We start from the raw sequence: 16,454 nt of genomic DNA, 5'->3' as shown, positions 1-16,454 counted from the left end.
GTTATATCTATAATAAGCATGGAGAGACTCAGCAGAGATTCAGCAGGTTATGATCAACAACATGTCAAAGTACTGTATCTGTTGAATTTAATAAACCTTTTGAACTGATGACACTGAGTCTAGCTTGTGCAGATTTAATTTTCACAAGATGGTAATGTCATGATTCAAGTTGTTCATTGCAGAGATTATTAAAATGTTTTGATATTAAAGGTTAAGCTTGGTGTTTTCAAGTCAAAGTTATTCCTTCACAGTCATGGTATATATTACTTTGCCAAATGAAGCTGCATTCTAAAGTGAGTCATACTTTATACATTTTAACAAATAACCTTCTCTGTGTTTTTTTTTTTTTTTTAATGGGGTTAATGGTTACTGTGGTCTTTATGAAGAAAAGTCTTAAAACTTAATAAATATGTCCATTTTCAAGTAGCAAAGATTTGATTTTAACTATACAGTCATATGAAAAAGTTTGGGAACCCCTCTTAATTCTTTGGATTTTTGTTTCTCATTGGCTGAGCTTTCAAAGTAGCAACTTCCTTTTAATATATGACGTGCCTTATGGAAACAATAGTATTGGATTAACAGATAATATGCATCATAACAAAATTAGACAGGTGCATAAATTTAGGCACCCCAACAGAGTGATTACATCAATACTTAGTTGAGCCTCCTTTTGTAAATAGCCTCTAGACGCCTCCTATAGCCTTTGATGAGTGTCTGGACTCTGAATGGAGGTATTTTTGACCATTCTTTCATACAAAATCTCTCCCGTTCAGTTAAATGTGATCGCTGCCGAGCATGGACAGCCTGCTTCAAATCATCCCATAGATTTTTGATGATATTTTAAGTCAGGGGACTGTGATGGCCATTCCAGAACATTGTACTTCTCCCACTGCATGAATGCCTTTTGTAGATTTTGAACTGTGTTTTGGGTCATTGTCTTGTTGGAATATCCAACCCCTGTGTAACTTCAAATTTGTGACTGATGCTTGAACATTATCCTGAAGAATTTGTTGATATTGGGTTAAATTCATCCAACCCTCGACTTTAACAAGGGCCCCGTCCCTGAATTAGCCACACAGCCCCACAGCATGATGGAACCACCACCAAATTTGACACTAGGTAACAGGTGTTTTTCTTGGAATGCGGTGTTCTTCTGCCATGTAAAGCGCTTTTTGTTATGACCAAATAACTCCATTTTTGTCTCATCACTCCAAAGCACTTTGTTCCAAAATGAATCAGGCTTGTCTAAATGAGCATTTGTATACAACAAGCGACTCTTTGTGGTGCGAGTGCAGAAAGGGCTTCTTTCTCATCACCCTGCCATACAGATGTTCTTTGTGCAAATTGCGCTGAATTGTAGAACGATGTACATATACACCATCTGCAGTAAGATGTTCTTGCAGGTCTTTGGAGGTGATCTGTGGGTTGTCTGTAACCATTCTCACAATCCTGTGCATGTGCCGCTCCTGTATTTTTCTTGGCCTGCCAGACCTGCTGGGTTAAACAGCAACTGTGCCTGTGGCCTTCCATTTCCTGATTACATTCCTTACAGTTGAAACTGACAGTTTAAACCTCTGAGATAGCTTTCTGTAGCCTTCCCCTAAACCATGAGACTGAACAATCTTTGTTTCCAGATCTTTTGAGAGTTGCTTTGAGGATCCCATACTGTCACTCTTCAGAGGAGAGTCAAAGGGAAGCACAACTTGCAATTGACCACCTTAAATACCTTTTCTCATGATTGGACACACCTGTCTATGAAGTTCAAGGCTTAACGAGCTAATCCAAGCAATTTGGTGTTGCAAGTAACCAATATTGAGCAGTGACAGGCATTCAAATCAGCAAAACTACAAGGGGACCCAAATTTTTGCACAGCCAGTTTTTCCACATTTGATTTAATTTCATACAACTATACTGCTTCACTAAAAATCTTTGTTTGGAAAACACCCCAGTACTCAGATGTTCCTAGGAAATGAAAGACACCACTGTTATCTTTTTTGTTGAAAGTAGAGTAAATTATTATGTGGGCTGAGAGGGGTTCCCAAACTTTTTCATATGACACTATTATTATTATTATTATTTGCCTGTGGCTGAGAAAAAATATATGAATCAATTAATGGATGGAAGATTGAGGACAGCAATTCTTCTTATTGGGCAGAGCCTTACCTTACAGTGAAGGATTGTGGGGATCATGTCCCTGGTGTTGTGTGGTTGGAATTTGCATATATTCCCCTTGGACTCCGGTTTCTTCCCACCTCTTTATAACCTGTAAGTTAGGTGGATGAGCCTTCCTAAACTGGCCTGTGTGTGTGTTGGTTGCCCTGTGATTGACTAGCATCCTATCAGAGAATTTGTCTTGCCTTGTGTTCAGTGCTTGCTGGGATGGGTTCCAGCTGCCCCACGACCCTGCCCTGGATAAGTGGGTTAGGAAGATGGATGTTCACCTATAATGTCTGTTCAGTTCTTGTCACTTGATTGCAGGCTAATGGTGATTTATCAGCTGCTCTAGTTTAATGTGTTTATTTTGTATAGTGGTATTTCTTATGCTTTACAAATGATGACAATTTTAATTAGGTGTATTAAAAAAACAATCTTCATTTATGCCAAATAACTTTCCTACTCCTTGTAGCAAATGTATTTCTGAAAGCTAGTGTGATGTGGATAAACTATATTCTGAATTTTGCAAAGGCTCCTTATTATGACATCTAATGAATGGTAAAAGGATTAAGGAGGTCTGAGAATGCTTTGATACAATTTCTGGTTGGGAGTGATATTAGTGTAACACTTACTTTTTAATATACAGTAGTACTGAGAATAGTGAAAATCAAAATAGCATTGTTAACAAGGAAGATAATTAGAGCAGCCCATATACTTCCAGTGAAAGTAAAATAGACTTTGCAACCACACTTGTTCGTTTGAAATAATGTTTACCTTACTGATTTATTACTTTTTAAAATTTTCAACAATTCAGTACATACACAATGCACAGTGTGAGTGGTAAAATAAACTGCTAAAAAAAAAATGGATTTAGGTCAGGTGAGCGTGGGAGCCAGTCAATGGTATCAATTCCTTCATCCTCCAGGAACTACCTCCATACTCTTGCCACATGAGGCCGTGCATTGTTGTGCACCTGGAGGAACCTTGGACCCACTGCACCAGCTTAGGGTCTGACAGTGGGTCCAAGGATTTCATCCCGATACCTAATGGCGGTCAAGGTGCCGTTGTCCATACTGTAGACGTCTTTGCGTCCCTCCATGGATATGCCTCCCCAGACCATCACTGACCCACCACCAAACCGGTCATGCTGATCAATGTTACAGGCGGCATAACGTTCTCCACGGCTTCTCCAGATCCTTTCACGTCTGTCACATGTGCTCAGGGTGAACCTGCTCTCCTCTATGAAAAGCATAGGGTGCCAGTGGTAGACCTACCAATTCTGGTGTTCTATGGCAAATGCCAATCGAGCTCCACAGTACCAGACACTGAGCACAGGGCCCACTAGAGGCCCTCAGGCCACCCTTATGAAGTTTGTTTGATTGTTTGGTCAGAGACATTCACACCAGTAGCCTGCTAGAGGTCATTTTGTAGGGCTCTGGCAGTGCTTACTCTGTTCTTCCTTGCCCAAAGGAGCAGATACCAGTCCTGCTGATTGGTTAAGGCCCTTCTACAAGCTGTCCAGCTCTCCTAGAGTAACTGCCTATCTCCTCTGACCTTGAGACTGTGCTGGGAGACACAGCAAATCTTCTGGCAATGGCACATATTGATGCGCCATCCTTGACAAGTTGGACTACCTGTGCAACCTCTGAGGGGTCGAGGTATCGCCTCATGCTACCAGTAGTGACACGGTTTTTGTCTTTAACTTTGCCAGTTAACAACCTCTTACATTTTCATGTTGCCATATAGAAAGAGTAGTCAGTGTGTTAGCATAAATTTGTATTTGCTGTTTGTGAAATTATCTTCTGTGCCTGTCTGAAGGGAAATTGTATTTATGCCTTAGTTTATTGTTGGCTGTTCTGTATATGGGCAGTTGAATAGTTTATTTTTTAACCCATTGAAATGTGAAATATATTGCTTTTCAAATGCTATGCACCTAAAAAGTACGTTAGGCTGCTCATTACATAAAGAATAAAACAGTGCCTATTGTTTTTGGGTGCTGCTGTTTCAAATTTGCCATCAGGTTGTAACAGTGATGCCAAGTGATGGCACTTTTTTTTACTTACTCATCCTTTGAGTGCTGGGACACTTGAATTTTATGGTTAATTGAGCCCCAACAGGAGTAAGGGTATCTCCAGTATCATTTACATTTTCATACCCTCCTATTGTTTAAAGTCTACTTAATCCAATTCAGTGTCCTAGATACAAAGCAGGAACCACCCCTGCACTCAATGCTGACCATTCACGGGGCGCACTCAGTTGCAACTCCAGCCAGGACTAATGCAGAATCACCAAAACACCTAATGCTGATGTGGGGAAAACCTTCAAACTAAACCCCAACATGTAACACAGTATCTGAACCCAGGATGTTTGGTCTGTCAATTAGCAGCACTAATCACAGGACCACTGCGTTGCCATCCACCTAGAACAGCCTATTTCAATACACCCAAAAATGCCATTGTCCTTTATTTCTTAAGAATACAATCTTTTTCGTTCCTTAGTAGTAGTTGTAAGCCCTTTACTACCTACACGACTACACACAGCATTTTACATTTAACATACGAGCATTTTAATAGATACTGTAGCTGTGTTAATTGTGTGAGTTAAAGCCACCCTGTTGTTTAGAACTGTGTGCTTTTTCACTCTTATTCTTTCTGTGTAATGATCCTTAAGCTATGCACAAATGAAGTTAGGAAGTGGTGTTTTGCTGCCTCTTGTGTGCAGGGTCTATTTGTCTTGGTTTACAATTAAACTGCAGCACCAGTGTAACTCCTAAGAGGAGAAATAAAATAAAAGTACAATTGTGGTTTGAAGCAGACTTTATGTTGCCATTGAAGTACGCTGCACAGCATATGGTGCACCCTTTTTGTTTAAACCAAAGATGAAGCCTTTACCTCCAATTGGTGTTTGAAGTAGGAGAATGGTTTTACAGGTGTTTCTCACCTCTGAAATGATATCTGTGAAGGACAGATGAACACCACCAACACCCCTTCCCATATCATCTAATTATATCTTGAAGATGCACCTACTATACACTGCAAATATCAAAGGCATGAAGTAAAATATTTTCTGTACAAAGTTGCTGTAATAAAATGTTCTCTTAGAATATGAATTTCCCATTTCTTTACACAGTGTGCAACTCTTGACAAATTGGTACTCTTTGAAGAAAATTTTAGAAGAACTGGTGCTATACGTGCTTTGGGTTGTTCAGCTTTTATGTGCCTGATATGTTAGCTGTTTAAAATCAGGTGCTCTTTATGTAGACCCTATCAGTTGATATTGAGATAAAATGCTATCAGCCAGTCGTCCACTGACAATTATCTGCCAAACCCCACCACTGTATTTTGTAACACGGGGCTTTTCAATATAAACATAATCAATTGAGCATGGATTGTTTACACTTGAGAGCTCAGCTGTAATGGAGATATGAAACATGAAATCCATTTTTCATTTTTGCTTGATCTGTTGTGTCCCTATGCATTACTACACTTTTGCGTTGGTGTTACAAATAGTTTTTCTTTGTAAATCATAAGTCACTTCAAAAAACCAAACTTTGTTGAAAAAGGTCAGTTTTATAAATGAATGGATGGTCATGTCCTTCTGAAATTGTGCCATCCACCCCCCACTTTGTTCTTTTTAATACAGACAATTAAGTTTTAATGGTAGTTTAATTTGTAAAAAGATATGTTAAGTTTGGATACTCCAATCAGGGTTTTTTTTTTTTTTATATATATATATTTTTTGTGTTTAATAGCTGAGCTCTTGCTTAGCCAGCCATTTAGAAACTTTATATTATGGTGGCATTTTTATAATTAATCTGCAGACCACAAGTGTTATGTGTTCATTGTTTATTAACAAAATTTAAATTCTTAAATTCATAAAAATACTAAAATAAAATCCTATTAAAACTTTTGTATTAATAAAACTTACAAAAATATCTATCCATAATACATCTGCCATAAAAGAAAATAAAAATGTCATAATTACAAGCCAGGATTCTAATGTTAATTTTTATCAAAGTACAAGGATAAAATGCTAATTAAGTTTACATGTAAAATTGGTTCATAAGCTAAAAAGGACATTGTTTACTGGGGAGCGAGGCAAAGTCGTCTTTATGTGCTCTTTCTATTTAAAATGTGAGGAACTATAGTTCACACACTCGCTCACCATCCCCAAGCAAATAAAAATGACTGAGTTCAAACCTTTTCAATCATTAATTGCTGCCAATGCCATACCTGTCTTGTCTTTTACTCTGCCTTTCCACTTCATGCACAGGACAACTCCTCAGATTCCCTTTTCAGAGTTTATTACTCCACTTTCTTTAATGTAAAAGCTAATATTCCTGTCTTCATTCTCTCCAAAAGTCTTACCATTGGCGCTCAGATTACAGGAAGTTTGACTGCAAAATGACACTGTTACTGTAAAACTTTGCATAAAAGAGCAATACAGCTTAATTTCCGTATGCTTTGAAAATCGGGGGGGGTGGGGAGTTTTTTTTGAGATAATTAATTTACCAACGGGGTGAAAATTGGCCAATTATGATCTGAAGCCAATTGATTGAAGCATCACTATTAAAAAGGTTCCATCCAGTTACCAGTTTATTACTGTGATATTTTTTTAACTTGGTTATTTGTTATTTTACAAGTTCTTAAACCACTTGTAACAGAAAGATATAACATTTTAATCATCCAATAGGTTTTGTGTTAGCTACATATTCATGTTTTGCTGTGTTAACTGCTAACTTGCCTTCTTTTTAAGGCTCTCTACCACCTTTAGTGGACTGACTAGATTAATAGAATGGATAGAATAAAATAAAGCCTTATCATACTTTTTTTTTTTTTCTTTCATTGAAAAGGGTAATGTTGGAAAAAAATTTATTTGTATTAGCATTACTTGTTTGAAAGCCATCTTTTTTTCCTGACACATTCTTTGCAAGTTTTATAGTGTCTGGAAGTTTATTCCATTGCACATTTCAAAATGTATTTTTTGATAAAAACATTAAACGTTGGCAGCTTAATCTGATGTAATTTACGTGCATAATTACTTATCTAGATGTAAATATTTTGAAGATGTTGTGGGTAGCTTTTATTTTGAAATAAGTAACATAAATATTAAGAGAAGTATGAGGAATCAAAAAACGTGCAAATGAGTCTGCGTTAAAAGGGTTAAAGTTGTGAAGAGCCTGTTCAATGTCTGCAGTGAATGGATACCTCTGCCAACACATATTCAGTGTCTTAGAGGACTGCTGGCCTGACACACACTGGCTTAAACAGGCGCAATGAAAAAATACATTTCAAGGGCACCTGTATTACATTTTTGCTTTAGCTGCAAAGGTGGAAAAAAAAAAAAAACAAACAATTTTAGTTTATTCCTGTATCATTAGTCCCTCAGAACTAGATGTTTGATATACTGTATGTCTGAAGACAACCATGAGTGACTTGTGCTTAAAACCGGATGGGAACAATTAGACAGCTCACATAGTGTGAAATTTCTGAACCAACCCAACTCCTTGTGAAGGTGACGCTCAAAGTGGGGGCGGTGATTTTGAACTACATAGAGAAATGGTGCTCACATAAACCTTGTCTGACAGAGAGCAAGCTTCTGATTGCATTAAATTGCCTACAATCAAAAAGGCTTCTAAAAAAAGACTCCTTTTAAACATAAAAATGTGTGCCACATCTGTAGAGTGCACATTGCATGAGTTATAAAAAAAAAAAATACAAACCGCCTGTTGCAAGGGCAAGCCTTTGTGTAAAATCAGATTATACATTGGCATTCAATGATGTCATGATTGTGTCTGAGCAATAAATGGGCAGTTCTTCCTGAAGTCTTGGTCATGGACCTTTCCAAAACCCACACACCCTGCAGCTCCAATCCATTTGAGGACCTGAAGGCAAACTGCCACCAGACAGAAACTCGAAAATGCACTACAATTATGAGACGAGCTGTATATATAATAGGCTGTCATTAAATTCAAAGCTGAGAAATTCTCTGTGACTAGAGTATCCATGTACAAAGAGAGGAGCAACATTGGATGTGTTCTTTAGTAAAAGTCTTCAACTTGTGCATAAATTTGCTGAAGTGGAGAATGTAATGCCAGCCAACTCTCGAATCTGAAATGTTGACCCCAGCCAATAAGGATTGTGCCCCTCCACTACCATCATCAAAAAAAACAAAACATGCTCTGTAAGTTTAATAGACAACAGAAACTATCTAACCCAAAAATGAGTTGTCACTGTTTCCAGAAGGAGCCTCCTTACAAGCTGAAATTTTAATTTCATTTTTTAATATTGAAAATGTAATAAATGAATAAAAATGTTCAGTTTTCACAAGAGAACAAAATTAATAAAACATATATAAATGTGTAGTGAAAAACTGTCTTGAGTATTGAACAGTGTTGTGCTTTATAATATTTTCCTCTGCCATGAGGTATTGTTTGATTATCGTAACGTGAGCCTAGCAGTTAGCTGTGAACAAATGTTCGGACTATGTGGTCAATTTCCATTGTGTAGCTTCTTATTTTAAATCTGCTGTAATGTTTTTCAATTAGGACCACATGAATTCTAGGCCATTTTGGAGTGCTAGTGTAAAAACATCCTTTTAAATGAGATCACTACTCTACAGTTTAATTTTGTTGACGCTAACACTTGGGTTTATTGCTCATTTTAGAGGTTTATGTAAGATATGAGAAGGTAGTTTAAAACAGACACAAATGTGAAAAAAGAAACTAAATCAGCTCAGCATTATTTCTTCTGATTTCATACCACCAATGATCCCTTTATTAAAAATGTATTCTTAAAGGAAAGTTTTTTTTCTGAAATAGGTGATAAGTTCTTATCGTGTTAATATGTTGTATTTACATTGTATTTTGCATTTACAGGAGGACATGCTATTCTGTGACTCTTGTGATAGAGGATTCCATATGGAATGTTGTGATCCTCCACTTTCAAAAATGCCTAAAGGTGATAGTTTTTATTTGTTTGTTTTTTTACTTTTGTTTTGTTAATGATGTAAAAGTCATGTGACTGCTTTTGTGGAGTTTTTTTCTTTGGTATGTTCAGTACCAGTAACTCTTTGGATGTGTTTTCCTTTGCTGAGTACTGCAGTTTATATGCAAAAATGTGATAAGATGATTGTAGTACAGAGTATAGTAAAAACAAAAGTACTGTGAAGCCATTTGCTAATTTACTATATATGATATTGTCAACAGGAACATGGATTTGTCATGTCTGTAGACCGAAAGAAAAGGGGAAAGCCCTGCTACATAAAAGAGCTGCCCAGATAAAAAGAAGATATGCAAAACCAGTTGGAAGACCCAAAAATAAATTGAAACAACTAACCATGTAAGTTTTTTATATATATAATATATATATATATATATATATAAAATATTAAGTTAATAAGTGCATACGCTTATTAAATTTTACGTTGTTCTAGATTTTAGGTTAAAAAAAAGCTAGTTCTTCTTGGTGGTTGGCTTATTGCTCCGAAAATTCACCACAAAAAGTGGCAAAAAAACTTTTTTTTTTTTTTTTCCTGTTTGACAGATTGGTATTTTGTATGACCTGAAAACATTTAGCCATTTTTTTCCATATCTTTTATATTTCTAATCCCACAGGTTTCATGTATTCTTCTGTTTGTAAGTGTAATTTGCACTGTTTTTATGGGCTAGAATTTTCACACTTACTAATTATTATGACATTTGAAAATTATTAAAATCATCAAGGGAAAGAATATCAATCCACATATGAAGTTCATTGGTATCTGATTTGAGAATACTAGATTATATTTCAGTATTTCAAGTGCATATTCAAGTCAACACAATCATTACTGGCCATTTACTTGCAACCAACTCCTTTCTTTCTTGTAAATTTAATATGGTAAGACTGTACCTCCTCTGTCATTTCATAAAGAGATTTCCACGTCCTTTTCCTGCCCCCTTGATGTTAACACTTACGTAGAACTGGGGTGTGTTTCATAGGAGGGAAGAGTGAATGGGGCTCAGACATTTTCTGGCAAATCGACCCTGCAGTATTTGTAGTGCCAGCATATTGCTGTCATCAGCCCTTTGTTGAACTGACACCAGAAACAATGTTTTCATTTGAATGTACATACACACATCAGGAAGATATTTGGTAGTCCTGCAGGTCAGCCATTCAAAGAGTTTTAAAGAGAAGTTTTTTTTCTCTATTTTTTTGCTAGAGTGAGTGGTTTATCAGTCAAAAACAAATTATCAGCACAATCACTGTTTTTGATACCTTTGAAACAGTGTCAAAAGACACTATATGTGATTTAGTTTTTTTTTTTTGTTTTTTTTTTTAATCTTTCAACAGACTCCACTGGCATTTGATAAATCCATAATTAATCCGCATTCTCTCCTGCAAATATACAATACAAAATTAAATAATACAATTTGCACTGACCTGCTTGCATGTATTTTGAAACATAATTGTAACCTACCTCACCCATTTTCCCTGCAAATTATTAAAGAAAATGGAAGAAACAAAACCTTTGATCATGTTGATTTGACTGATCAAAATCTTTCTGAATATTGTGTCCTTGTAAACATCCCCAGCTGCTGTTTTTTGTTTTGAAAGGTGATAGGCCTGTGTGGTTATAGCCGAGGATGACCCCCTTGTGATATTTACACAATTATTCCTATCATATTTACTTCAGGTCATTGCAGTAATTAAGCTTCCATGTTAAGTGATATTAAGAAAGCATGCTAGGATTCTCCGCAAGTATTTTTTTTAATACTTTTTTCCCTGTACTCGTGGATTTTCTTTGCCACTAACACCATAGATATACAGAGTTATGTGAATAGACATTTACCATGATGTTCCTTCTAAACACATTTTTATGACCTCTGATGTGTACAACAGGGAGAAGAGACACTTAAAGTTTACTAGGAAAAAAAATGCTGTCTGCCATTGCTTTGCTCCTTCATTTAATTTTTCACTTTTGTTCCATGCTTTTGTGTTTTTGGTGTGGTTAATGGAGATATGGTAGAGATTTTGATGTGCTTGGCTATGATCATATGGCACTGAATAAGACTGCAGTGAAAATGAGAACCGAGCCGCTTTGTATGTGGCCACTGTCTCACCTGAAAGGCAGACGGGGCTCATCTCCTTGTTGGAATTAGGCTAGAGTGCCTTCCAAGTACCCTACTGGAGTATTGACAAAAGTAAAATTTGGGTTAGGCAGTAAAATAAGTCACTCCCCAGATCCATCATGGAAACATCCCACTGCTAACCAAGTGTTTTGTATTACATACTGAAACAAAAATGACACTGCTGGCAAACTGGAAGAACTTGTTTTGATTTTGTTTTATGTATGTATTTCTTTTGACTGGAACAAAATTGTGGAAAACAAATTTCCACTTGTGGTCAGCAAAGGCAATCAATAAATGTGGCTTCCTGCCAAAGGAGAAAGTCAATAATTATGTACAACTAACTGTAGCTAAAATGAAATAAGTGGTTGGGAAGGGCTAACTGATAATCCAGACACACAGACCCTGAAACGAGGCTTTTATGCTGTTGCTGATTTGAAGTGGCTGGCCATAGATAAATGAGCCGCCTGTGTTTCATCTCTGTGATGCAGAAACTAGTAGCAGTTATAAGAATGTTAAAAAGTTATTCCAGTACAAGGTGGTATAGTTATTTCCTGTTACTTAATTTGCAATTACTTATTCACATAGTAGCAAGAAGTATTCAATGACATTGACAAGTAGTATTTTTGAGGCAGCATCCTCTTGTTTGAGGTGGTGGGTCATTTTGAAAGAAGGCTGACGTCTAATTGTGAGCAATACACTTTTTGATATGATTGTAAGTATTTTGAAGAACAAGCCATTTTTTGATTGTAATTACCTATTGTCATAGTTCATTACAAAACAGTGTGTTTGTGTGTTTACATTTCAGTTTAATTACTCTTATCTTTCTTAAATGGTTACCAAAGAACTGCTGCTAAAGTATCTGATGACTCTTGATTGACCTTATTTAAGTGAGTGCCATGATGTTTCAAGAGCATATTCTACAAAGGAACGATGTTCTGTCCCCTTTAACCTGGTTTAGTCAGGTTTACAGAATATTCCATTTAAATTTATCCCAGTCATTCACATCCTTGGATAGCAGTTTGACACCATCTAGTTCAATTGTATAATAGGTTTTTCCTTTAACGCTATACCAGGGAGGGAAATTCTCCAGTAACCGATCTTAATCATATATACCACATCTCAACTGCAGTTTTCAAGGTTCCTAATTAACATGAGAATAAAGGGTTTGAAACTCATTTAATGTATTCTTTTTTTAATTGCATTCCAAATACGTTTGAATTGTCCCCATCACACTGTGTATTAATGAACTAGAAAGGTGAGACTCAATTTTATAAACTATAAGGCAATATGTGCGTTAATGAAGATCAGAGTAAAGTGGCTTTTATCTTCAAGTTGAAGCATCTGCCAGCTAAAAGTACTTTTATTTTTTGTGTAATTGTATCTGCCTTTTAAGATCTGTCATCAAGTTCAATTAAATTAATCAACACAGAATCTTATCATAGCATGATCATCAAGACATTATGTAATTGTATGTGCGCTTTATTTAGATGTGCATTTCATTTTTATAAATTAGGTAAGATGTTTGATGAGAAGAGGTTTCTAATTGGATTATCTTAGTTTTGTTTTGAATCCTGCCTGATCGCTGTGATACAGGTATCGTGTTGTAGGTGTGGTTTTCGCTCAATATAGTTGCCAGTGTCAGGACTATTGGTTTATCCTTCAAAACGTTTGTCTCTAATGTGGAAGCATTTGTATACTTGCAAGTTCATAGTTGTCTTTTTGACTGAGTGCTGACAAGTCATGTTATAGCTACATTTTGATTACTCAACTGCCTCACTTCAGCATGCTTCCTGTATCTGATGAAAAGACCCTCACATAGAACGGAGTCATCCTAGATACTATATGGAATAAGCTTTGACAGTTGGAGACTCTTGGTACCATCTGCAATTGATCTGTTCAAGATTAAATACACTTGATGAGAATCTCTGTCACCTAGAAGCAAGATTCTGACTGTTGGTGCCATTTACATGTATTGTAATAACCCAGTTATTCACAAAAACCTGGTTTCTAAAATGTCACGTAAACACTTATTCCAGTTGGTGAAACCTGGTTATTGGTCTCTGAGATGCCTGGTTAACAGATGTAGATTTCTGTACGAGTAACCCAACTATTTGGTCATGTAGACCCTTAATACATTGCCACAGTTAGAAGCATTCACAAAATACTTTTCTTGAGACAAACGCTTAGGTGGTCAAGTTATTCCTTCTCCTGGATGAAATAATCTGCCTCAGTATTTCAGAAATCTGTGTATTTATGTTGATGAGCTGAATGTACAGTGCTAAGCTCAGCAGTGCAATGTCAAGAGCAATAGGATAACACGTAAAAAGTTATGTGCATTAAGTAGTATGATTTACTTTTTAAAGTAACGAATGGCCAAACGCAATACTTTATTTTATTGAAGTAAAACTGCCTTTGGTGGTGTTATCCTAGCAGCACTGGGTGTAAGGCAAGAAACACACGTATTGGCAAACCACAGCCCAGTGGAAAAGTGTGCTGCATACAGTCCGGTGACCACAACATATTAAAGTGTCAGTTTAGCTTTAATCCTGCTATATGTTGTATGTATGTTGAAACATGATCGGATGGAGCAGCGGCTAGCGTCCAGACATCAATTTTTTAGAGGCTCGGCTTGAATGAATGTTGTTTACTTTAGAGCACATGAAGGACTAAACTTATTCCTAAAACATAACTTTTTCACCGGTTTTATGCATGTTTTCTGATTCACTGTGGCTGATGATGCAGTTTAACTCTTCCTTGCTTTTGATTCTGTTCTACCAGTGCTGTCCCTGCTTTTTTTAAATATGTAAGACTTGCTTTCCTAATTTATAGTTTGCATCCAGTGTTGTATGGCTGTATTTGTTCTAGGTTCTTCGTGTTTTAGGAAGTCTTCTTCCAAGTTTCCAAAAAAAATTCAATTTTGTATATATTTTTAGGTTAGCAGTAATAATAAATAATAAAAAAAAAAAAACTTTCAGTTGTAGAGTTATTTGTAATTCTCATCATGTACACAGTATTGTGGCCTGGGAAACCTCATCACATTTGTTCACAGTTCTCAGTGATGATGTATTATACAATTGTTGCTAGTAGTTGTCTGCTTTTTAATCTATTTTTGTGCTTTTACTTTCACGTGTTTATCTGCAAAAACACTGATTTATATTAATTTATTAAATTTCCTGGTACAATTTAAACAGTGTTATGCTTTTGTTCTGCAGGAATGGTAAAGTGTTTATAAATTTTTTAGTCCAAACCTTTATTACCCTTCATTTAAATATTGTTAGTAATTCAAGGTTTCTTTGCATATAGCGTTCGTCGTTTTCCTTCTGATGCAATGAATGACAATTAATGATTCCGCTTTGTTTGCTTTATTAATGCTTTATAATAGAAGATGTTAAACATATTGGGCTCAAACTGAACAATATTTCTTAGTTGAAAGGAAAGTGCGTTTGATGCTTTTTAATTTTTTTGGTTTTGCTAATAGAGTAGTATGTCTGCCACTTGCTCTGAGCTGTTGCCTATCAAGAGCATCTCTCCCTCCATCCAGTAGTCTCTTTTAAAAACTTTGGGTTGAGGGACATTTGTAAGCAACATGGTTTGTGCAGTGGCTTTTTCTTCACAATTTTCCAATTGATGCATATACGGAATGCACTCCAATTCTACAAAAGACAGTTAGACATGACTGCAAAGTACTGGTGTGCTATGTTGACAGAGAGCAACACAGACATAGTTACTGTTGTAACCCATACACAAGGTGCTTTTACAAAGTATTTGTTGAATGGTGTATATGTGCATGTAACCAAGTCATTGTTTTAAGTATGTGTTTCTCGTGTTTTTCATTTAAAGGAATAATCCATCCAAAAAGCATGCATTTTGTAAAGTTACTTAACCCATGTGTTTTGTAGGGATGACAAGGAATTTTTTTAATGTCCTCTTTTCCAGGAGAACAAACATAATAAAATAGTATGATACAATACAAGCCAATGTTGTTTAAAGCTGTGTGATGGCAAATGATATGTGTGCCATATGGGGAGTCTCTCGATAATTGAGTTGCATAATCCACATTAGTTATCCAGTTGTTTACTCAGAACATGCAAAACACGTGCATTTTTTGCTAAAGTGTTAAATGCTTCCTGAAAAAATCGGTGCACATCATAAACAGGAAATGCAATTCATATATTACCAACTTTATAAATTGTAGATCCGTTTCTCCCCCTCATCCATTAGTCAAGTGTCCACTCATCATTTCAGTAGAACCAGTGAGCCAGTTTTTTGAACTTGTATTCATAAAATAATCATTTAATACTATGGTCACCTTTTAAATCATGGCATCTTTGATCATCAAACCATTGACACAACCTATAAACACATTTGTTTCATATCTTTGTTTCATTGCTATTCTGATTGTTTGTTGTCCTGACTCCTGTATATTACTGTTTATACAACTTTCAGGGAGCACTGTATTTTATGCAGAAAGAATTGCCGTAGCTCTTTTAGGGCGGATGTCGACTTTTGTCGACAGGAGGGGTTGAAGGCGGATGTCGACTTTTGTTAATGGCGACAAATCTCACTGTCACGTCACAGGCATTCCCTCTGTGCTTGGAGGAATGCTAGACTCGTTGACTCGGCAAATAAACATTGCGTGTGCGTGAGTTGCGAAATGTAAACAATGGCAAGATGGCACCGACATGTGAAAAGGCAGCGAAGCAAGTGCAGAAAAGAAAACACTTGGCAGACGTTGTTTTGCGCATTACCGCGGAGTCGGACTCTTGATTTTTCAGAATCGGACTTTATTGGCAGTGATCAGGAGATCGAGCAAGAGAGTTAGAAGCAGGCATCAGCTGATCAGACACCAGCCGATGCCGCGCGAGCGGATCTGCTGCCAGTTGAGTGCCTTCGCGCAGCCGATGCATGTACGGCAAGGTTCGCATGGGATAAATACACATACATTGATCCGTTGAGAGCCGATATGGCTACCGGAGTTTACAAGACGGCATGGCTTGTTTTTGGACACGACAGATCACCAGCTACTGTACTTCAGGCTGCTCTCTCCTGATGCTGCTTTTCAGCTACTGTCAGACGAGACAAACAGGTAGGCAGAGATTTTTTTTGAATCGCGGGCTGCCTTTGCATCGCATTCTCGTTATTCAAAGTGGAAACCCACAACGAAAGACGAGATGAAGCGCGCTGTGGCATT

At 36.7% G+C, this 16,454-nt stretch overlaps 1 protein-coding gene across 3 annotated transcripts in view; it reads left to right on the top strand.

Annotated features, from left to right (window-relative positions):
* The window catches only part of kat6b (K(lysine) acetyltransferase 6B), a 186,998-nt gene that overhangs the window by 105,720 nt on the left and 64,824 nt on the right, over positions 1–16,454 (top strand). For all 3 annotated transcript variants that reach the window (XM_051922955.1, XM_051922954.1, XM_051922956.1), the window contains exons 5-6: positions 9,032–9,113; positions 9,362–9,494. In XM_051922955.1, coding sequence (XP_051778915.1) covers positions 9,032–9,113; positions 9,362–9,494 — 215 coding nt within the window. The remainder of the gene's footprint in view (positions 1–9,031; positions 9,114–9,361; positions 9,495–16,454) is intronic.

Source organism: Erpetoichthys calabaricus, chromosome 2 (assembly GCF_900747795.2).
Source record: "Erpetoichthys calabaricus chromosome 2, fErpCal1.3, whole genome shotgun sequence".
Taxonomy (NCBI): domain Eukaryota; kingdom Metazoa; phylum Chordata; class Cladistia; order Polypteriformes; family Polypteridae; genus Erpetoichthys; species Erpetoichthys calabaricus.
The sequence above is the reverse complement of the archived record's forward strand: the minus strand, read 5'-3'. Positions and strand labels throughout refer to the sequence as shown.